Consider the following 23899-nt stretch of genomic DNA (forward strand, 5'->3'; position numbering starts at 1 on the left):
ACCAGCCTCTTGGGTTGGACTATCAGTTCATCCACTTACTAGCCTGTGACTTGGACATATTTTCCTATCTGCACATCAGTTTTATCACCTATAAAATGGGGATAACAAGGGGATCCCTGGGTGGCTCAGCGGTTTGGCGCCTGCCTTTGGCCCAGGGCGCGATCCTGGAGACCCGGGATCGAGTCCCACGTCGGGCTCCCGGTGCATGGAGCCTGCTTCTCCCTCTACCTGTGTCTCTGCCTCTGTGTGCGTGTGTGTGTCTATCATAAGTAAATAAATCTTTTTTAAAAAATGGGGATAACAAGAACAAGAATCCAGTCCCTCCCGATGTGGAGGGTTGCCCTGGGGATCTGCAGAAGGAATTCTAAGTACAGTGTGTGTCGGCAGCAGCTGGCGCTTCGGAAGCATCCTATAAATGGGAGCTATATTCTTCAGGTTTCCTCTAACGCCATTCTTCCTGCTTGGGTCAATCTACCAACACACACCAGCTTGGTGTTAGTACAAGGCACAGAACTGGGAAACTCCACAGCACACCTTATTACCACGTCAGGCAGGTAGCAGCGGACCGGCAAACCTCAGGGCTGCCGGCTTCTCTTACAACTTGCCTGCATCACTGCGGCGCAAGCTGCAGCTTCGTGTTAGCACTACGAGGTTTTCCCTCCTTTCATTTTTCTTGAAGGAGGTAGTAGAGGCTGTGGCTTCCTGGGAGCACATCCGTGACTGGTCGTGCTGGGCCCCGAGCCCCGAGCCCCGAGCCCCGAGCCCTGCGGACGGAGGACGCAGCCGGAGGAGGGGGGCCGGGCAGGTGTCAGCAGGCCGAAAGGAAACCCTGGCGGGCGCGGGAAATTCCAGCTAGGGAGCAGCCCAGGAAGCGGCGTCCATTACCCCCCGGAGGGTTCCCGGGAGGAAATCCCCGTCTCCCCCGTCCCCGAAACCGCCGCAGGTTCCAGTCACCGTGTACCGAGTCCGGCGCACTCGGGTTCACCTTAGGGCCCCAGGGGCACCGCCTGTCCGGGTGTGGGGGCGCCCGCTGGAAGCCGCGCGCCGCGCCGGCGGGTCACCGCGGCGAGGACCCCCCCCCGGGCCCCCTGTGGCGCGGCGGCTCCTTTAAGGGCGCGCGGCCCACGTGCCCCGTGACGTCAGAGCAGGAAGTGTTTGAGGAAGTGGCGCTGCGCTGGCCCGTTTGAGATTCCCGCATTTTAATGTCTTCGGGGAGGTGCCAGAGCCCCCGGTTTGGCCGCCCTAGCCCCCGCCTCCCCGGTGCTGGGGAGCGGCTGCCCCGCCCCGCGCCCCTGCCGACAGGTGAGTCCCTCGGGCGGCTGCGGGCCAGGTGCGGCCGGCAGACCCCGCGCCCCTCGGCGCCCGCGAGCTCGCCCCCTCCTCCCTGAGGCTCCCGGAGAGCCTGGGGTCGGGCTGAGAAGTCGGGCTCTCCGGGCGGACCGCGGGAGCCGGGGTGACTCCGGGGGCCGCCTCGAGGCGGGGGCTCTGGGACCGAGCCGTGGTTAGTTCGGACCGTGTGAGGACACACGTGACCGGAGAGCGTGCCCCGGCCACCCAGGGCAGAGCGCGCGGGCCAGGGCGCCCTCGCTGCGGTCCGGGGGATGCCCTCTGCGGGCCTCCGAGTGACTGTCCTCCCCGCCTCCTTCCCTTACGGCTGAGCGGGGTGGGGGTGGGGTGACAAAAGTTGGCTACCCAAACCCAAAACCAAACCAGACAGCCTGGTTCATTTATAAAGTGAAAACCAGCTCCTCTCTCGCACCGAAGGGCAGTGTTGTCTCTTAGCTTCTCCGTCTGCTTGAGTTCCATTTTCTCTTAACCTTGATCTTTTGTCCCCTACGCCAAATTGTTTACAGAGTTAGCACGGCAGCAGCATGAGCTGGTCACCTTCTCTGCCAACCCAAACATGTGGGGCCTGGGAGATGAAAGAACGACTTGGGACAGGGGGATTTGGAAACGTGATCCGCTGGCACAATCAGGTAGGGGCGCTGTGCACCTGGGCTGAGCCAGAGGCCGGGAAGACAGGCTCCTGGGAACTGCCTCCGCCCTACACTGTGCTGGGTGTGGGACGGGGTTCGTCCTTGGCCCTGGGCTTCTTGGGGGAGAGTGAGAAACGGGAACCGTGAGGGGGCTTCCGAGCTGCTCAGCTGCCTCTAAGTGGTCTCCAAGCTTTACTGACTATGGCCCCCAAATTGTAAAAATATTTTAACTTTTATATATCTTAAACTAGTATCTTTATTATCATCACGCTGTCATGTACTAATATATTGTGTACTAATATCGAAATACAAAAATTGGAAAATTTAAAGAATGAGCATCGTAAAATATATTTAAGTGTTTAAAGAATTAGCTCAGGGATCCCTGAGTGGCGCAGCGGTTTGGCGCCTGCCTTTGGCCCAGGGCGCGATCCTGGAGACCTGGGATCGGATCCCACGTCGGGCTCCCGGTGCATGGAGCTTGCTTCTCCCTCTGCCTGTGTCTCTGCCTCTCTCTCTGTGACTATCATAAATAAATAAAAGTTAAAAAAAAATTAAAAAAAATAAAAATAAAAAAATAAAGAATTAGCTCAAAAATATTTTAAATACATACTAATTATGTGTTCCCACTATTGTTTGCAATACTGCACAGCACAGACTATACAGATCCATAATGAAACAGAGACTTATCATGGACAGTGGGTGAAAATCCGTATTTCAAATAATTTTTATAATTTGGAATTATTTGGACCTATTTCTGACTGATTAGATCCTGATTGTTTTTGCTCTTTATGTGTCTGAAATGAGTTTAGTTTCTCACAGTAGAAGTGTTCCTCCATATTCCTGTTTGCTTATGCTGGTGTTACATGTACTGAAGTCCTCTGCAGAAATTTCTTTAGCCACTTGTCCATTTTGTGAGAGTCATTTTATTGACCTCAGATACTACGATCCATAATCCACCTAAGCAGGGGCACATGTAACCTGAAACATGTCTCCATAGGCCCCTGTCCACCACTCCCTGTGGAATGCCCATTTTCCTCAGTATACCTTGGGTCCACGAGATATATGATCTTCTGAAAAATAATCTGAGGAAGATTTCATAAAGTTAATATCAAAAAAGCTTAATTTCTATTTAATTGTTTTGGATTCCAGTCTTGGGTAACCCTGGTGCACATCTACCCCATTTGGAGACCACTGCTCTAGGGAACCCCCAGTCACTGAGTAACTGAAGTTGGCTTCCTGACTCCAAAATCAGACCCCCGAAGTCCTTGAAGGAAGCACTTGCTTTTTGATCAGGGGCTGCTGAGCACTTTTTTGGACTGAAAGGAAGTGTACCACTTCTTGGGAGCCAGCTGCAGCAGCCAGAGAGAGAGTCATCAAGGCTACTGGCCAGCCACATCAGAGGGTCATTCCAGACAGCCACGCTCCTTTATCAGTTAGTTGGAAGACATTCTAGGCCCTGCCCTGAGTCCTGTCAGCTCTGAGTAGATGGAACGACCCCTGGAGGAGTGGGAGCCAGAGCTGGAGGGCAGAGTCCAGTTCTGGAGGTGGTAATTCCCACATTGAACTGGGAAACCAGAATTCCTTTGAGCCACAGCTGGAATTCCTTTGAGCCACAGCTGGCTCAAATGTGTTCTGGTCCGAGTAGAGCTGTGGGCCTCACATTACAACATAAGAGCCAGATCATTCTATGGCCCCACATATACCTGGGCTGGGCTGCTTCTAGATAGGCCACAGCTTTTAGATTCTTGACTGCAGCAAATATCTCAGCAGCTGAAGTAGAGATGGTTTTCCTCAAAAAGAGTTCTGTCCAGGTGTGCCATGTGTCTGTCATTTCTAGCTCAGAATGGCCTCCAGTTACTCTATGAATTTGGAAAGCTATTGTCAGATGGAATTTGTTCCTGGCTTTATAGATATGGGCCTGAAAAAAAATGTGTGTGTGTGTGTGTGTGTGTGTGTGTGTGTGTGTGTATGGATTAGTCTTCTAGAATTACTTTCAAATTCCCCTATTCGAAAACCTTACCTTGTTTTTCATTTTTATTTTATTTTTTAATTGAAGTTGGCATACATTATTACATTAGTTTTAGGTGTACAACATAGTGATTTGACGATTCTATACATTATACAGTGCTCACCATGAAAAATATAGTCCCCATCTGTCCCCATCCAATGTTCTCACAGTATTATTGACTATATTTCCCATGCTGTACTTTTCATCCCCCCATGACTTATTTATGGTACTGAAAGTTTGTACCTCTTAATTCCTTCACCTATTTCAACTATCCCCCAACTCTCCCTCTGGCAACCACCAGTTCTCTGTATGTATGTATTTATTTATTTATTTAAACATCTTTTATTTATTCATTTGAGAGAGACCATGAGCAGATATGAGGGGAAGAGGGAGAGAGAAGCAGATTCCCTACTGAGCAGGGAAGCCCAGTGCAGGGCTCGATCCCAGGACCCAGGATTATGACCTGAGCCGAAAGCAGGCACTTAACCAACTGAGCCTCCCAGGTCCCCCCAGTTCTCTGTATTTATGTGTCTGTTTCTCCTTTTTTTGTTTGTTCATTCATTTGTTTAGATTGCACATGAAATGAAATCATATGACATTTTTTCCTCAACTTATTTCATTAAGGTAATACTCATTACATCCATCTGTGTTGTCAAAATGGCAAGACTTCATTCTTTTTAATGGCTGAGTGATATTCCATTGCATGGGATATTTTATGTATATATATACGTGCATGTGTGTGTACATATACACATTTATATACACATATATGTATATGTATGTATACATACACACACATCTTCTTTATCCATTCTTCTATTCATGGACACTTAGGTTACTTCCCTCTCTTGGTGGTCATAAATAATGCTGCAATAAACATAGGGGTGCATATACTAGTGTTTTCGAATTAGTGTTTTGTTTTCTGTGTTTAAATACACAGCAGTGGAATTACTGGATCATATGATAGTTCTATTTTTAAGTTTTTGAGGAACCTCCACACTGCTTTCCACAGTGGCTTCATCAGTTTGCATTTCCACTAACAGTGCATGAGGGTTCCCCTTTCTTCACATCCTTGCCAACACCTGTTGTTTCTTCTCTCTCTCATTTTAGCCAGTCTGACACATGTGAGGTGATAGCTCATTGTAGTTTTGATTTGCATTTCCATGATGAGTGATGTTGAGAGTCTTTTCATGTGTCTGCTGTCCATTTGTACATCTTCTTTGGGGAAAGTCTATTCAGGTTTTCTGCCCATTTTTTAACTGGATCATTAGGTTTTTTGGGTGTTGAGCTGTGTATGTTCCTTTTATATTTTGCATATTAACCCCTTATTGAATATATCATTTGCAGATATCTCCTCCCTAGGTTGCCTTTTCATTTTGTTGATGGTTGTTCTTTCTTTCGTTCTTTTTTTTTAATCTTTATTTTTTAAAAAGCTAAAGTCAAACTGACAGTCTGGCCTCACCGTGTCTTTCTTAGCATTACCTCCTCTTTTTGGCTCCCAAAAAGTTGGTTGGCTGAGCCTTCTGTGGGACAAGCCTCTGTCTCCTGGACAGCTTTACATAATCAGGATAGCTGCAGACCACCTCCTCAGTAAAGTTGCCATGGACTCCTTCATTCTATGGAAATTAGTTCTTCCCCTGAATTCCTTCAGTTTCACTCATTTGGCCTGCTTCCTATATGGCCTTTTTGTCTTTGTGTATAAGAATGTGTCCTGTCAAGGCTCTGAGTTCCTGGTCAGCTGGGGCCCTTTCTGGTTTTGGCTTTCTTTCATTTCCCGCACAGCAATTGTCTTTATGTTATATGTGTGTCACGTGCATAAAGTCATTCACTTTCTATAAAGACCTTATTGGAAAAGGGAAAGAGCCATCAATCAGTCATTACAAATGTAAACTCCCAACTATCATAAGTGTGACACAGGAGAGGGGCCCACGGCAGTGATCGGTCAGGAGGTCAGGGAAAGGCTTCTTCAAGGAAGTGGTGCATAAGCAGAACTCTGAGTTATTGGTAGAAGTTGGCCCAGCTTAGCCAGGCTTAGCTCAGCTGGGAGAGTGGGAGGAGAGTTCCAGGAAGAGGGAGCAGCCTATTCAGAACCCCTGTGTGGGACAGGTCTTGGCAAGCTGGTGGGACTGGAAGGCCAGTGGGCCCAGAAGGGAGGAAGAGGGGAGCCAGGTGCAAGGGAGGCTGGAACAGAGAAGGTAACAATGAGACCCTGCCAAGAGCTTATATTTTTATCTGAAGAGCAATAGGAAGCTGTTGGAAGGGGGTTCACTTTGACTGCAGGAACAGTTTGGAAGGGGCCCAGGCCCTGGTGTGCTGGGAAATCACATCCTGATTAGTAGTGTTTACCAACCTCCACAGGGTAACTACTTCCACCAGGGCTTGTTTCAACCCACTGACAGTTTAACAAGCAGGTCTCACTGAACTCCCGAATACTTAACAATCTGCTCTCAGAAGAGCTGGTACCAGGACACCACGGGCACTGGCCTGTCATGTGGGGAGGCCAGTCATGAAGCTTTTGGAGATGGGACAGGTGAGAGATTAGAGTGGGCTGATGGCAGTGGAGATGCAGAGAAGTGGGCAGATCTAAGAGCTATTTAGACTCTATGGTGGAATCGAAGGTGAGGGCTGAGGGAGCAGGAGGAGTCAGCTTTCACAAATACTTAGTGTAACCTTGTTGATGAGCCTGGCTCAGTCTGGGAAGCTCTTCATCCCCTTTCTGGGTTGTTCCTCAGGTGGGGAAATCCTCAGGACTGCTGTAGTGCTGAGGAGTGCATCTTCAGTTGAGGAGTGCATCTTCAGTTGATGTCCAGGATCAGAGCAAGCATAGTGTGTTCTTTGGTGGATGCCCCAGTGTTCAGAGCATCTTGAAGAAAGCAGGTGGGACAGGGTGGTTTTGATAACGTGACTCTAGTCAGTATGATGATTATACTTTGCAACCATGTACATTTCCTGATACTCCATATACTTTATCTTGTCTACAAAAGAGAGGCTTTTTAGTTTATCACGAGAGCAATTTCATAAAAGAGTCTAAGAATTGGTATCCTCAGTCACATATGCAATGCCTAATAATCAGACCCATCACTTATTAAGAACCTACCTTGTGCCATCATTGGGCTAGGTATTTTACACTCTTTATCTCCAGTCTTCATAATAACCCTAAAAGAAAGAACTGGTGTCTTTTTTTTTTTTTTTTTAAGTTTATTTAAGTAATCTGTTCACCCAAAATGGGGCTTGAACTTGCAATCCTGAGATCAGGAGTCACATGCTCCTCCAACTGAGCCAACCAGGCACCCCAAGAACTATTATCCTTATTTCTGTTTATTGCTGAGGAAATTGAAGCGCAGAAAGGTTAGGTCATTTACCTAGAGTCTAAGCTAGTAAGTGAAGGAGCTGGAATCTGAACCTGTATCTATTCAAATCCCAACTACCTGCTTTCTCCATTATGGCCTGTGGCTTTTTTATGGTGGGTACTCTATGGTTAGGGACACCCCAATAACATTCTCAGTTCTCTTCAATCAGTCTAAATCATTTTGAAGCACTAAGGAAAAACTCTTGTTTGGAAAACAGCATGTAAAGAAGTATTTCTTAGTGAGGAACGGCTGTATACCAAATGCCCCTACCCGTTTCCCAGAGTTTTTGGATGCTATTACCAAGCATGGGCCTTGGCAGTCCTTGCTGCATCTGTACTCCCTTAAATCCTCAGCCTCAGGGTCAGCACAAACCATTGATCAGTACAGACTAGATAGGCTGTTAAAAATAGAGGAAGAGGGTGATGACCTGAGTGATGTCAGCCCCCAGCACCTTTTGAGAATAAGGGGGGGTGGTGGGGAACCACATGGCTCTCAGTCACTCATACCTGGGCTCCAGTCCTGGCTCTGTTAACTTGCCAGCTTCATGGCTTTGGGCCTAAACTTCCCCATGGATTTTTGGGGATACTTAGATATTGATCTCCTTGGCTCTCAGCATGTCTGGGCATGAAATAAAGCAGCTGCTTTATGAAGGATCTGGGAATGTTCCACAGTGCCTTGCAAATATATTCTCTGTGCACTTGGCTGTGAAAGAGGCTGAGAATTGCCTGGTTTCCCAAGGGATGCCTGTCAGGATGACATGAGGTAATGTATGTACTGGCTGTTCTAAAGCTAGAAACGAAGGTGTCATTATCTCTTCTATGAAATAGTGCTGACTTTTGCGTGTTTCCTCACTGGACAAGATTAAGCTCACTTCAGCTTCTGTGTGTGTTCTGAAGTCTTAAGGACTTCAGTCAGTTCACTAAGAATTTATTGAGCACCAACCCAAGCTTCATGAGGGGAAGAAAAGAAATGACCTTGTCCTCAGTGTGCTTATGTTCTAATTGAGGAGGGAAAATGAGTACTCAGCAGTATATTAGATAGGTCTAAATATAAGCACCAGATTGTGTAGAAATACTAACGGCTGCTGTTTATCCAGAGTGCTCTGTGCTGGCTGTGCTAGAAGCTCTTTCCATATTATTTTTGGAATGCTTAGGAGAGAGGGAAGGCTTCTTGAGGAAATGGAACTTGAGCAGAAAGGAGATAGACTGTGGATGGTCTGAAGAGAATACAAATCAAATGAGTAGAGTAACATCTACACAGGGCCAGAGAAAGGAAGCAATGCTACTGTAATTTACTCAAGGCCTGCTCTGTATCAGACATTCCATCTTGTTTTGACTACAGGGTAGAGTCATCTCCCTCTTGTGAATAAAGACCCATAAACTAAAGTAATGGGCTCAGTGTCACATATTTACCAGGTGAAGGATGAAGGAGTTAAACCCTGACTTATTTCACCTGTCAAGTCCCTGTGAGTATATTTGGAGGCCACTATTTCTCTTGGGTGTTTGCATCCAAGGGATTGGGTTGAACTCAGAGCCCTCTCAGCATAGATTGGTCAGCATGGTTGAGTCAGGGGGAAGCTGCAGCCAGACCCTGTATCATTTGACTCTCAGGCCCAGGTTCTATCCCTAGGATCTATCTAGGCCTAGCTTTGTACCTCCTCTCTGAAGCATTCATCTTGGAGGGCAGGGCCTGAGAAGGAATGAACTGGTTATTACTAATTACTCCCTTTTACCACAGTGATTTGTTGGATGGTTGCCACAGTAACAGAAAACAGGTTTCTGAGCCAACGGTTTGAATGTACCTCTTGGCTTCCAGCAAATTTCCCCTCCTCATGAGAAGAAGGCTAACTTTAGGAAGCTGTGCCAGCTCCTGAGTGGACTGGCCTTGAACTCACTTGTTGCTGTCACACCTTTCGGTAGCTCTCAGCCATCTGAGAAAGGTGCCCCCCCCCCCCGACTTGATACTATACCCTATTTCTACACAAGTTTTTTTTTTTTAAGGTTTTATTTATTCATAAGAGAGAGAGAGAATGAGAGAGAGAGAGAGAGAGAGAGAGGCAGAGACATAGGCAGAGGGAGAAGCAGGATCCCTGCAGGGAGCCCAATGCCGACTCAGTCCCAGGACCCCAGGATCACTCCCTGAGCTAAAGGCAGATGCTCAACCACTGGCCCCCCAGGGGCCCCAAGTTTTGTATTTTCACGTGCAAAGAGTCGCAGACTTGAGGGACCTTCATAGTAAACTGCATTCAATATGGATGACACTGTTGGCGTCTGTCTCCATTTTCTCAAAATACAAACCCACTTTAAATTTCATCCCACATGAGTCCACTTACCAGAAGTTGGGTGTTGAGATGATTTGGGCCAAGTCTAGGTTTCCATAGAACTGAGCTAAGACTCTAGGAAGTTCCAGCTCAAATAAAGAAAGTCATCCTCTGCTCTTGGAGTTTTGTTGCTAGTGAAGAACAAACTCCCCAGGGTTTCAAAACCAGTATTTTTAGTCTGTTTCTGAACTGTTTAATTGAATTTTGCTTTCTAGAACAGGTATGTTTTTAGCAACAGAAAGTCATTCTGTGTGGGTTTCTGTTTCAAATGCAGTATTACTCATGGAAAACTGGAATGCTTTAGAATACTGCCTCAAGGGCCCCTTATATATAAGAAAAGGTTGAGTGTGTCTGTATCCGTGTAAGACATTCCCCAGCCCATGGAGTTAGGATTTCCCCTACAGCCATAGGACTGAGCTGTCCACAAATAGAAAGTGAGTTCTGGTGTCTCTGCCCAGTTAGCCCACCATGGGTTCAGTATTCATATTGCCAAGTTCACTTTTTAATTTGAATTCGGATATTGAGGCTAATAGCACATCTCCAGTTTTTAGTATCAGTCTTCAGTATTAAAATCTATTTCTGGACTCTGCTTTGGGCCGGGGGACAGCTATGTGTTGGATCCAGTGTTTGTGTTGGACAGAAGATGGCAATTATCTACAATTATCCAGTGTATAGCTAGATTATATAAAATATTTTCTCAATCACTTAATCTACCTTTGAAGTTTGATTCGTCATTTTTATGAAGAAAGCATACTCTCTGTGGTAGGCAGAGTAACAGCTCCTCCCAAAGATGTCCCTATCCTAACCCCTGACGCTGTGAATATGGTAGGTCATCATGGCAAAGGGGAATTAAGTAAAGTTACTAATTGGCTGACCTTAGATGGGAAGGTTATCCCAGACTATCTGGTCAGCCCAGCATAATCACGAGGGGCTTAGAAGTGGAAGAGGAAGGCAGGACAGTCAGGGTCAGAATGATGCAATGTAACTGTCAGTGGTCCTTGTTAGCTTTGAGGATGGAGGCAGAGACCCTGGGCCAATAAATACAGGCAGCTTCTAGGAGCTGCAAAGATCAAGGAAATATATTCTCCCCCAAAGCTTCCAGAAAAGAGCATAGTCCTGCTGACATCTTGATTTTAGCCCATTGAGATCTGTACCAGACTTCTGACATTCAGAACTGTAAGAAAATAAATTTGTGTTTTTTTAAGCCACTAAGTTTGTGGCAGTTTGTTAGTAGCAGCAGTGAAAAAAAGGCAAAAACAAAAACCTAACACACTGTTCTGTATATTGAAGTTAAAATGGATGCAGATCTTTAAATACCTTGATTTAAGCTCTGAATCATTCTGAGGTAACAAACCGTGAGTTGCAGTATCTCTTGCTGAACTGTTACTTATCAGACTGTCCATCAAAATGGTACATGGTGAATGGACTCCCTTAGCACTATTACCTCGTTTTACACTTGGCCCATCAGTTGTAGAACTGTGCGTGCCAGTCTCAGTTTCCATGGAGATCCCACCTGACCGGAAACAAGCACCTCTACTGGCATGGCAGAGCTGCCATTGACAGAGTTACTATAGAACTGGGCTAAAATGTTTGAGTCTGAACATGAAGGGGAAGTGAAACTTGAAAGCAAATTCAAATCGGTTTGAGAACAGACAGAAGAATTGGGAAGTGCGTGATATGGAGGGTGTAACATTTTGTGAGATCCAACAGTCTGTAGGTCAATTGAAGAGACAGTATTTTCACATGTTCCCTAACTCATGAAAAGATTTAGGTGGATTTCTACCCGAGTTTGCTTGTACAACTGTACTGATTGCTTCAGTAGCAACAGGATTTACGATTTTTGAAAGAGTTCAGCTCTTCTTCAGAGAGTGCCTCAGGATCTAGGCCAAACAACGGGACTCCAGTAGCAATGTGTGAATGGTGTGGCAGGAACTGGTTATTAGTGCCACGGGCTGCACCCAAGAGTGTTTGTCCTTACAAAAGTAGACATGTGGCTACCAAATGGGTGGGCCTTGGAGACATCATGCTAAGTGAAAGAAGCCACCACGAAAGACCACATATTGTGTGAGTCCATCCATTCATGTGAAAATTCAGAACAGGCAAATCTGTAAAGATAGGTGGTTTGCTCTTGCTCATGGGGCTGGGGGAAGAGTGACAGCTAATGGATATGGAATGTCTTCCAGGAGTGATGAACTTGTTCTAAAATTGATTTATGGTTTTTGTTCTACTACTCTGACTATACCCCACACCGTTACACTGCCCACTTTAAATGGATGAATTGTGTGGTATGTGAATTCTATTTCAGTAGGTTTTTTTTTTTTTTTAATGTAGACATGTGAGGTAACTGTATGACACACAGCTTAACCACAGCAATATTAGGATTTGTTAGAAGCAACTTCTGAGAGGATCGTAGAGATGTCCTATCTGTTTTCTGGCATTGGAGCTACAAGAAGCAGAAGATGCTTCCACCTTATTTCTGAAGCTTATCTTTCTTGAATGTCAGTTTTAGGGACTGGTCTAATGATCAGTGATTCAGTGATTTTATTAGACAACTTCTGCTCATTAGGTGACTTCTATTGCTCCTTTTCTTACTGTGTGGGTCTTTGTTCTGGCAGGGGTCATGGCCAGTTTGTTAAATGTGTGGCTGTGATGTAGTTCTGCCGCTGTAAGGACAACCATGTGCACGCCGACAGGTCCTGCCACGGTTCCCAATGTATCTTTTTAGAATTTATTTATTTATTTATTTATTTATTTATTTATTTATTTATTTATTTATTTATTTAGTGTGGTGGGGGGAGATGTGTGAGCAGGGAGAGGAGCAGAGGGGGAAGAAGAAGGAGGGACAGAATCTTGAGCAGAAGCCCTGAGCTGGAGCACTAAGCCCTGAGCTGCAGCCAAGAGTCTGACCCTCAACCAACTAAGCCACCCAGATGCCCCTCAACATATGTCTTTTTAAAGTTCCATTGGGCACCATGTGAATTGCTACACTTACAAAAACTGAAATTCTTTTCAGTATGCATTTTCATAAAATGACAAAACTAAGAAAACGATCTGTCAGGGTCTCTAGAATATCCTTCCATTGGGCAAGTAGTAGAATTTTGGTACTGTTCTGAAATCTTTTCTTGTTGAAGGATTTAGTGTAACCAGCTGCAGGCGTTGGCTCTTCCCTCGTACATAAGGCTGTTGGGGAGGTTGTTGCTGCATGTACCCACAGTATACAGGATACTGGTATAAGTCAGCTTGCTCACTGATGGCAGGACCAGCTTTCGGCTGGTGCTACCAGGGGCATAGCCACAGGCATCGACTGTCCCTCAGCCATCTTGGAGGCCCCTACGGGCCTAAGAGGGGGCAGCCATGTAGTGGTCACCCCCTGTGGTGATCAGAGCACCTGAGGCCAGAGCCACTGTCCCTGCTGCTGTCAGCACTGTGGTCTTAGGGCTCTTTCCTTTTAGTCTGTTCCCTGGGATTCTTGGTGTTGTCTAGAGAACCAAGGAAAAGGGATGAGTTAATCCTCAGACCCAGGCAGTCAGTTAATTATCTAAAAATGTTTCATTGATTGCCTTCTTTTCCACTCACAAAATCTCTGCTAAGGGCAGTGTGCTAGTTACTGGAGAAGAGGTTAAAGTACATGAAGATGGAGAAGCCTGTAATTTAACATAGAAAATAGTATAACCCTATGACTCTACAGAAAATAAGTCTTTGGTAGATATGTGTAATGAAGGAGTTGCCTGTTTGGAGAGCAAGGTAAGAGCCTGATGAGATAGGCTTTGGTAGTGCCTGTGTACCCATGTGAGCAAAGTGTAGACTAGAAAAGCATAGGACTGGACAGGTGGTCTAATCCAGCTGCAATGTCAGATGCCCAGGGTGGCCTCTTGGGAGAGAGGCTGGAAAGGCAGAGCAGAGCCAACTTTCCAAGGATTTTAAATGCCAGGAGTACTTGCATAACATGGGTCTGTTCCCAGTAGCATTATTGAACACCTCCTAGGGGCTGGACACTGCTAGGTGCTAAGCTTCATGATAGCCCTAGAAGGTGGGTATAGGTATTCTTATTTTACAAATGAAGAAACTGAGTCAGATCAAGCACTCTGCCCCAGGTCACAGAGCTAGTAAATGCTAACTTGAATCATCTTGTGTTCCAGCCACCATGCTAGACTTGCCTTCTCTGGGGAGACAACACTCTTGTATGAACAATGGAAGCATGTGGCATTGTTAGGTTGAGTTATAAAGAAGTGCCATTTGTGTAGGTCAAAATGGTCAATACCAGCAATGTCATATGGTTCTATCTAGCAGTTGGGGCTCAGAGAAGTGAGAAATATCTTTCACAGGAATGGTTAGCAGAGGTTTCATGGAGGAGGTGGGAACCAAACAGGGCCTTGGTGTTGACTCTGGATGGCTAGAAACAGAAAGTCAAGGAAGAGGCAAAGGTGTGGAGGCCAGCCTGATAGGCTGGCGAGCGACTTGGGACCATCCATCAGTGGGTACATATGTGGGCCTTGGGATCCCAGGGGTCCTGTGATCCATGCTTTGGGCCCTAAGGATACAAGTTTATGTTTGACCCATGGCTTTCTCAGTGGGTTGGGATGTGGGCTCTGCTCATCTCGTCCCTGTGTGTGCTCTCTCTGCAGGAAACAGGTGAGCAGATTGCTATCAAGCAGTGCCGGCAGGAGCTCAGCCCCCGGAATCGAGAGCGGTGGTGCCTGGAGATTCAGATCATGAGAAGGTGAGGGCCCAGTACACCAAACTGAGAGAGGGCCAGCATTGCAGGGGGATGAGGAGACCACAGGAGCTGAGGGGCCCCGTTGGGGCATGGAAATGAAATCTGGAGGGAGCCCTCTGAGCTTTGGGATCTGGAGCAACCACCCCACATGCTACATCCAGGAAAGAAAATCATAAATCTCAGTCCCTCCGTCAGGATTAACAGATGACTTCTAGAGGAGTGGCCATTAGTGTCCAACACTGAGCCTTATAAAGGGCTTTTGGTCAGTTTTATTTCTCATATTAAATAATTTAAAATAGTCATCACAGTGCATTTTCCTTTGTCACCAAAGATGCTTTTCTTCCCTCCTCTATTTCCAATTCTAAGGTGGTATGTTCCTCTCTACTGCTGTGAACTAATGGCAGGTACTTACTTCTCCTGTGTGGGTACAGGGACTGTCTGTCAGCCCCTGGATGGATCTGTCCTCCCTGGTAGTGAGGGGGTAGGTCAGCATTTAGGTAAACTAGCAACTGAGTCATCTTGGAAGACCTCAAACATAGAGGTGCTCCTTCTATGAACCTCTTAAAAAACAGAGGTATCACCTTGTTTGCACACACAGACACATGCACACACACCCCCCATCCCTGCTTGAATGGCATGAGATTGGAAGTCCCTCTACTTTCTATGCTTTTAGAAGCAGTTTCGAAGTACAGTGAGGACTTGATATGGGGCACTCTAAAGAAACTTAAGTTGCACATGATGCACTCACAGTCCTTGAGCTCGTGGTGCTGAAAGTAGAGCTGGGTGGATGCTAACTGACCGGGCACCGAGGTAAGTAGCCCGTTCCTGACCTCTATCCTCCTGTTTACTCCTAAGGGCCCTTGGCTAGTCCAGGCCTCTGTTGTAAAGCTTTGCTGAGACATGGACAAAGGAGGGGAATGGGTTTGAGCCAAAGCCTGGGTTTTTCCCTCATTGGTCTCTCCTTCCTAGGCTGAACCACCCCAATGTGGTGGCTGCCCGGGATGTCCCTGAGGGGATGCAGAACTTGGCTCCCAATGACCTGCCCCTGCTGGCCATGGAGTACTGCCAAGGAGGAGATCTCCGAAAGGTGAGGCTTCCAGGGTAGCAGGGCGCAGTCCGTCTGGGCAGGGGCAGTGGGGACGCCTTTTGCACCACCGTTTCATCATCAGGAAGCTCAGGCAGCCACAGGGATTTCAGTGGGCTTGCTTTTTCTTTTCAGATCCCCCATTCCATGCTTGGGGTGGGGTGACATGTGCGTGATGTGAATCAAGAGACTGAATCAGAAGCTTTTACGAGAAAGTCAGGGAAGGGCTTGCTGTATGTACTGCACAGTGATTATTAAAATGAAAAGAAAAAGTCACCAGGTTTTGAGGACGGGGAAGACTGGACAAATTCCAAAACAAACTTTTCTTCCCTGGGCATGTTAGGGCTACCACAATCCTTCAGTGCATCAGCGTCACTGCTGTCCTTATTAGGAGGGGTTTTGTCCCACAGATGTGGCAGTGCTGCGCCCAGGGTCACAGAGTAAGGCAGGAAGGAGCTGACTTCATAATCAGGGAACTGGGCCGACGTTCCAGAGCCACCACTGACTCATCATCTGGGCGTTCGTCCCTTTAGCACATTAACTTCTCTTTATGAGAACATACACTGCCATTGGGCAGTGGTGGCAGCCCTTCCTTGTCTTGGGGACAATTGCGCCTGTCCATCTTCCCTAACGTTTTCTGAAACTGGCTCGTACAACCTGCTTTTATACTTGGCCTGGTTTGATTTTCAACATCCCTGTGATGTTGGTACAGCGGGATTGCTGTGTGAAGGATGGAGATTATGGCCTAGAACGATGTGGTGGAGTAGCAGGCCTCACACAGCTGCAGTGGGAAGCCAACCGCAGGCCATCTCTCTATGAAACTGAATGGTGCCACATAGGAGGAGGAAAAATAAAAGCTCTAGACAACTAAGTTGTTTTTGTGTTGAAAAGAGGTTGGTCTGTTAGTGCACACCTTCCTGTACTCTTCATGCTAGAAGAAAGGCCACGATATTATATGGGGAGGGTGGGGAGCAGGGTACCCAGGCATCTCTTCTTTCCTGACACAGCAGCTTCCTGGGCCCAGCATCGTGTGCTGTTCTCCTTACTTTTCTGGCCCCTTCTGCCTTCTTTTTGTAAAGGAAATTTCTCACAAGGGTTGATCTGCTCGCCTGGCTTTCTCCTGCCATGGGAGATAGGCAGGTCATGGGAGGGCCAAGGCAGGATGCGAACAGTCATTGGCATGACCTATAGGCAGGGGACTGATAGTGAATGGAAATGGGGGACTTGATAGTGCTTCAGTTTTCCTCTTTATTTTCATAACCTTTGACAATCATCCGATTACCAAATGCAGTTATTTAAAATGGGAGATAGTCATGTTGTTGCGGTTGAGTGAGTGGTTCTTAGAGGATAGTGTGGGAGTTGGTGGGAAGTGACCAGATTGCGGAGGGCTCAGAAGCCCAAGACTCAATCTCTGGTAGGCAGTGAAGAGCTCATCAGCCAGGGAAGATGATGATGCACACAGCAGCACGATTGACCTGATGTGTGGGGCACAGGGTGATCTGAGGGAGGCAGGCAGTCCTTGCAGTCTTGTACCTGGGGGTGGCCTGCCCAGAGCACCTGGGACCTCAGTTCTCTCTGTTCTCCAAATGAAGTAGCCTGTCTTTCCCTCCTCTTAAAAGTTCAGAGTCTGCTCCCCTGGGCACAGAGAGACGAGCTTGGCTAGCCCATGAGCAGGTGTAGAAGCCAGAACGGACTGAAAGAGTGAAATGTATATGCCCAGCTCAGGAAACAGGCTCTTGGATGATCTTGGATATAAATATTAGTTAATGACCATAACCCTGAGTTGGAAGTTATTTTCTTCATTGTTTTCATTTGAGGCCAACTGCCAGCAGTGTATTGAGCCCGGGCCAGGGGGGCAAAGAGGGCAGATGTTTGAGTTCAGGCCTCAGATAGATGTGGCTTCATGTTCCAGGGCTGCCCTGCAGTGGCTGTGTGAGCAGACATCACGGCACCCCTCCGTCTCAGGCTCCTGACTCGTGAGGTGGAAACCCCAACAGTGCTTGTGTTGGTGACAGTGGGAGGATGATATGACCCAGTGTAGGTAGAGCTCCGCTGAGGCGATCTGTGCAGGGTTTGCCTGGTCCCAGGTACATAGTAAGTGCTCGTTATGCATTCCCCACCACCATCATCACCCAGTGAGGCCATGTTGGGGAAGCGGCCAGAGCGTGGTTTTCAGGGAGTACCTTCCACTCTGCCCTCTGCGGGCCTCTCAGGAGCTGTGCTCCCACTGTGGCTGAGCATAGCCTCTGGCCCGTCTCCCTCAGAACTGCAACTCAGGTGAGAATGAGAATCCGTCACCTTAGAATGAGACCCCTCACCGGTGAGAACCTGAGCACTTGTGGGGGTTCTCATTGCTGCTTCCTCCTCCTCCACCTAGGGCCAGTGCCTCCCAGTCTTGCTGCCCAGGTCCCCAAAGCCCAGGGCTGGGGTTGGCACTCAAATGACTCCTGCTGGTAAAACACATTGTGGGCTTGTTGGTGGTTAGGGACTGCTCACTCTGATGCTTCTTTTCAACTTCTTGACAGTACCTGAACCAGTTTGAGAACTGCTGTGGCCTGCGGGAAGGAGCCATCCTCACCCTGCTGAGTGACATCGGTAAATCCCAGCCCTGGAAATCAGGCTGTGCCCTTCAGGGAGAGTGTGTGGGGTCCCTGGGAGTCCCTGCGGAGCACAGAGGGGAGATATTTTGGTCCTCTGTTCCTTCCAGAGGGTGGAGTTGACAGGGGTACAGACAGGGTGCGGAGGTCAACAGAGGGCTAGTCAGGCAGGTACTGAACTCAAATAGATTCCCCTTCCTTCCGGACTCAGTCATAGAGTGAATTATGTATATAGAATAACAGATTTCCTTCCCATTAAAAAGCTCCACTCCCTACTTTCCTGGAATGGCCAGCAGTGGGACAGGTTGTCATTTGAATGACTTTCATCCCTTGGCAACTAATTTTTCCACTTCCACATTGGCAGTTCTTTTGCCAATTATAGCCATAGGAAAAACTCCCGTTTAATCCTTTGGTACTGTTACTGTCCTCAGATGATAGTGTCTGCCACACTGTCTGAGAAGGTCAGGGCAAAGAGTGACCATAGACCACAGAGCTCAGATACAAGGTTCTGGACCCTGGCACCTGCCTTGTGCAGGAACATGGTTGGGGGGCCACCTGACCAGCACAGGGCTCCGGCCTAGAGAAACGGACAGCAGAAGTGAGAGAGGGCCTGACCCAAACCTATTTTTTTTTTTTTAATCTTCAAGCTTATTCGTAGAAGTTGATAGTTTGAGATTTAAAATTTAAAGTTATCCAGAGCTTACCACTGAGTGTGTGCCCCACATGTAGGCACTGATACCATCTTCATTCCTTTCCATTGCAAACACTTTGAACTGCATGCTTTTCGTTTGCTCAAACATTTTTTATTTTTATACTTTAGAAAAATGTCAAGTGTACAGGAAAGTTGAAAGAGTAGTACAGTGAAACCCACGTGCCTTTCAGCTGGGTTCACCAGCCCTTACCGTTTTGCCACATATGTAAACCTGGTAGGATAGGTAGGCCTCTAGTCTCTACAACATTTTTGCCGTGCCAGTGTGGGTCCACCTTACCCTTACCCTGTGCCACTCTTCATAGAGGGTGGACAAGAAGGAAATGAGGGGAGGGAGAGGCCAGCACTGACATCAAGTTAGGATCCAAACAACCTGACATAGAAAATTCCATCTCCCTCTTTATTCCACATCTTTGTCCTTTGGATGGAGTTCACAGTGAGGATGAGTTGACGTCACACCCCTTTTATCTGACTTGAATGGGCGTCCACCACTAACTTGCCAGGCCAATTCCTTCATGAGTTGGCCTCTGTGGGTCTACTGGAAGGGCCCTCTCTGTCTGCCTAGAGGGTCTGGTGCATAGGTTAAGAATCCCACCTATTTTCCTGACACTTTGCCACATGGCTTGCCAAGCCAAGTTTTACTTAGACAATACTTGATTATCTTGTTACCCTAGTGGCCAAATTATTTATTCTCTGTTGAGTTGGGTTAAAGGCAGGTTAGTAAGTTGGGGAATATTCTTTTGCTCCTTGTGGGAAGCTTATTTTATTTCTCTCTGATTAGTGGTTTAAGTCATTTTTTAAAAATTTTATTCTCTCAGATACTTTCTTTCACTGGTGAGATTATTTTTGCATTCAGCATATAGTTATTAAGGTTTTCATTTTATTGACTGGAGTACAGAATTTTCTACTTCCTCGTATAACTTTTACTTCCTCAAGTGATTCTCTAGTGATATTAATAGAGCCTCTACTGGTTGCATCTTCTTTGGTCTGGCCATTAATATCCAGTTACCACTGACTGATGTGACAGCTTTCATATTACATATTGAAGTTTTAAGTGTGTGTTTAAGTTATACGTAAGTCAGAATAGTGAATACTGGTAAACTTCCAAGTGTGTATGCAGTTCAGCTCTCCTGTAGGTGGATGAATATTGAAATTCTTTAGGTCACTGATTCCTTATCTTTTCTCATTGTGAGAAAGAGAAACCCTAAGTTGGAAATGATTAACTTTTGGAGTACTAATACACTAGGATTAAGTTCTTACTTATTTGAGAGAAAGTGAGTGAGAGAGCAAGCACAAGCAGGGGCAGAGGCAGAGGGAGAAGCAGGCTCTCAACTGAGCAGGGAGCCCCACGTGGGGCTCAGTCCCAGGACCTTGGGATCATGATCTGAGCCACCCAGGTGTCCCTAGAATTAAATTCCTGAAGGCAGAGATTTTAGTCATTGCTGTATTGTCAGCATCTGGAATAGTGGTATCTTATATAGCAGCTTTTCTGTAAATGTCAAATGAAAGACATAAATCCTAAAGGAAATTAAAATAAGTAAGGATCTATTTAAAAAAAAAAAAAGATGTCCACATATAATTTACAGTCCCAAGTCAAATACTCAATCCTCCATTTATTGGCATTGTGACTTTAGGCATGTCACCTAGGTTTTAAGAACATCTCTTTTATTAGTTATAAAATGAGACTGTCACCTCATTAGAGTTGTTATGAGGATAAAGTGAGGTGATATACCAAAAGCCACCGGCACAGTATTTTCTGCTCCTGGCATAACATGCGGTCACCAAATGTTTGTTCCATTCTCGTGTCCTTCCCCACTCTGTATTTGGATTAATAGCATCCCTTTTGAAAGACCTGTCATCCTGATTTGGGATCTGGTAAACCAGGTTGGTGGTTGCCTTGTGACATTCCTTTCCTAGAAACGGTTACCCTTCAGACCTGTTCCTGTGTCATTTATCTTCTGGAAGCAGTCACATCCCCTAGTGTTGTGGTTGTGGCAGAGGTTGTTGATAAGCTTGTATTATACTTCTCCTTCCCATTTCTGATTTGTGTACAGGATTTATCAAGTTTATTTCTTTTGCAAGGATCTCACCACTGAGCGGGAGTTCAAAAGCTTTTCTTGGAGCACATCTAAGCTAGCTCTTTTGTATTCTGAAACATTTCCTGAGCATATTTTGTTCCAGTTTGTTCCAAGTGCCAACCCTGTTTCCTTTGTTGGAGTTGCCACTGCTATTCTCTGCCAGGTTGGCTTCAGATAAGTGTCAGAGCCACACCCTTGACCACTGGGTCCAGAAGTCAGTGCCTTCTCTTCTGGATTAAACCTGTTTTAACGTAACCTCCTCTGTGCCACTGATTGTACAGAGATGCCCACTCAGAGCAGCATCAAGATAACAGAGAAGATTTTTCCAGTGAACTTTAAATTGACTACAGCATAAATATGAGAAAATAAGCCGTTGCCTGGTGAGCACATGCCAGGACAGACCTATTAGGCATTATTCTCTTATGCTGGTAAGAGATCCAGAGACAGGTACAGAGGCAGCTGGAAATGATCTGAATTTCCACATAACCCTAAAATAGCTCAAGGAAGTTACACCTAAGTGGACTCTATTTAAGTGGTCTTGCTCGTTATTCTTTGGAAAACATTGCAGTGTGTTTCCTCCTGACCTGAGCACTCAAGGTTGAAGGACAGATGGACACTCTGGAGGCCCGTGATTCCCCTGCCTGAGGGGGACCTGCCTGTGCGTGCCCTGCCCAGCTGGGTGGTCTGGTTGTGTGATCTCTGTGACCGCCCTGGGTCTTAAGTCTCAGTCGATCTTCCTTGACTCTCTGGATGGCCAATTTACTGTGGGAACTGACCATCTTGTCCTTGGAATCTTCAGGAACCCTGCCTCCCCGTTTCATCAGTGCCTCATTCTCCAAGTCACCATCTGTGTCTGTTGTGGCCATGCCTCGTAGGCAGCCATGCTTCAGCATTAAAAGGCAGAGAGAGGTTCAAAGGGAATACAGGGCTTTAGGGAAGAGAACTTCATTCAAATTGGCCTTTCTATTTAGTGTTTCTAATTGTGGACTTAGAACATGACAGGATTACCCGATCTCAGCAATTCAGATCATTGGTATATAAAGTATGTTGGAAAGCATAAATGAACTACTAATAATAAAAGAGAAGACAACTGGCTTTCATTTCTGGCTTCTCCAAGTTCCCAGCTCTGTCACCCTGGGCAAGGACCTTTTGGTCTATTTGTCTTTTCATTTCTTCTCTATGGGAAACTGTGGTAACTCTCTGGGGCTATATGTCCTCAACTTTATTTTATTTTATTTTATTTATTTATTTTTTAAAGATTTTATTTATTTATTCATGAGAGACAGAGAGAGAGAGAGAGGCAGAGACGCAGGCAGAGGGAGAAGCAGGCACCATACAGGGAGCCCAATGTGGGACTAGATCCTGGGTCTCCAGGATCAGGCCCTGGGCTGATGGCGGTGCTAAAACCGCTGAGCCACCTGGGCTGCCCTGTCCTCAACTTTAAAATGAAGGGTTTGGGCTAGGCGGCCTCTAAGGTCCCTTCTAACTCGATATTCCATTTTCATCATATAGGGGGCTGGCTGTCAGAATGGGTGCCCCAGAACATCTTTGACACTCTCTCCACTGTCCCAGCCTGACTGCATACCCAGTGTCTCCTGCCTCTCCCCTAATGCATCATCTTCCACCAGAGTTTTATCTATGTGCTTTTTCTTCATTCCTTCTCCGTCCCCATTGCCCCTCTCTGTGCCTGGACTGACCACCCACTGCTTTCCAGTATTCTCTTTGCCAGGCTATTCTCACAACCTCCTTATCAGCCATATTCTCTCCAGAGTCTGTGTATTCAACCCTGAGCTCTCTGCTCAACTCCATTACCTGTGTCTGTATACTTCTCCCAAAGCCATTACCAAGTCCTAGACTTCTTCCTTAAGCCAGATCCCTTGCTGGCATCCCTTTCTTGTGTCACCAGCCCATTTTCCCATCAGTCATCCAGACACGAATCTTGTCTCTAGAACTCGCCCTCTTCCTGCTCTATACCCTTTCACTTCAAGGCTCCAGATCCTTTCGGCCCTCCTTCGAGTCACATATCCCATCTCTCCTCTCTATTCCCTGTGCTTGACAGTGGGGACAGATTTCTGGTGTGAGGGGCCACTGGCCAGACCCTGCAGTAAGTGAAGAAAACCCCTTGCCTCAGTGGCACATTTTCCACAATACCTAGGAAATACAAGACACTTTATCAGTACTTGTTGAACAAACAAGAATGGTTTTGCAGTTTTCTCTCAGCACTTGGTATGGCTGCCTTGCTACCTTGCTGATTAATCACAGGGGCTATTTTAGCCGGGAACCCCCCAGCTGGATTCAGTCTTTCTCCACGTATTCACACTTGGCCTTCTAATTTGTTGTGCTTGGAAGGTCCAGTGAAGGTGGAGTGACTGGCACACAGTAGTGTTAAATGTTAAAAAACAAATTTTAACTGAGTAAATTGTAAAGATCTTAGTGGCTTTATTCAGTGATTCATGAATTGGGCAGCATCCGATCTAGCAAATAGAAAGGAGCTCTGAAGAGCTGTACATAATGAAAGACTTTGACAGGCAGAAGGGGCCAGGACAAGGAAGTCACTAGCAAAGAGAGGATTGTTTCAGGTAAGGTCACCTTTCTTTTGAGGATGGCAGGGGTCCCATCAGGCAGATTACCTCATTAGTGCAGACCAGGTAATTCCACACTGAATAAGATTACATTTTGGGAGAGGCTGAATCTACAGTTAGGTTAGGTATTAAGTCTCAGTTTGGTGATGTGGCCTTAGCACAAGTGACTCCATTTTTGGCCTGTCATCTCTTTAACAATCCTTCCCTTTGGATCAGACTTAACTGAGATATGATCAAAATTATATATTTGTATGATTTCAAAATCATTATAGTGGTATTAGCATCACCCTCAGCTATGGCTCTGAAGTTCTTATAGTTTCTGTCGGTGCTCTGTGGTTATTCATAGACCACGACTTTGCCGAATCTCTGTAGTATTCACTGGTCATGACTTCAGGTTCACTGTTTTAGTCAGTAACTCTCTTCATTTTTCAACATTCCAGTCTTGGGGAGATCATTTGATGGTTAGTAGCCATGAACT

At 46.4% G+C, this 23899-nt stretch overlaps 1 protein-coding gene across 2 annotated transcripts in view; it reads left to right on the forward strand.

The window, feature by feature from the left end:
• Nucleotides 1-1163: 1163 nt before the first annotated feature.
• IKBKB (inhibitor of nuclear factor kappa B kinase subunit beta) overlaps nt 1164-23899 on the forward strand; it is a 61241-nt gene continuing 38505 nt past the window's right edge. The window contains exons 1-5 of one of the 2 annotated variants that reach the window (XM_055334961.1): nt 1164-1302; nt 1854-1976; nt 14280-14374; nt 15341-15458; nt 17981-18050. In XM_055334961.1, coding sequence (XP_055190936.1) covers nt 1872-1976; nt 14280-14374; nt 15341-15458; nt 17981-18050 — 388 coding nt within the window. In that variant the 5' untranslated portion in view covers nt 1164-1302; nt 1854-1871. Of the gene's footprint in view, nt 1303-1853; nt 1977-14279; nt 14375-15044; nt 15182-15340; nt 15459-17980; nt 18051-23899 lie in introns of those variants that run through there. The other variant, XM_055334962.1, reaches the window with a different exon arrangement.

This window comes from Nyctereutes procyonoides, unplaced genomic scaffold (assembly GCF_905146905.1).
Source record: "Nyctereutes procyonoides isolate TBG_1078 unplaced genomic scaffold, NYPRO_anot_genome, whole genome shotgun sequence".
NCBI lineage: Eukaryota > Metazoa > Chordata > Mammalia > Carnivora > Canidae > Nyctereutes > Nyctereutes procyonoides.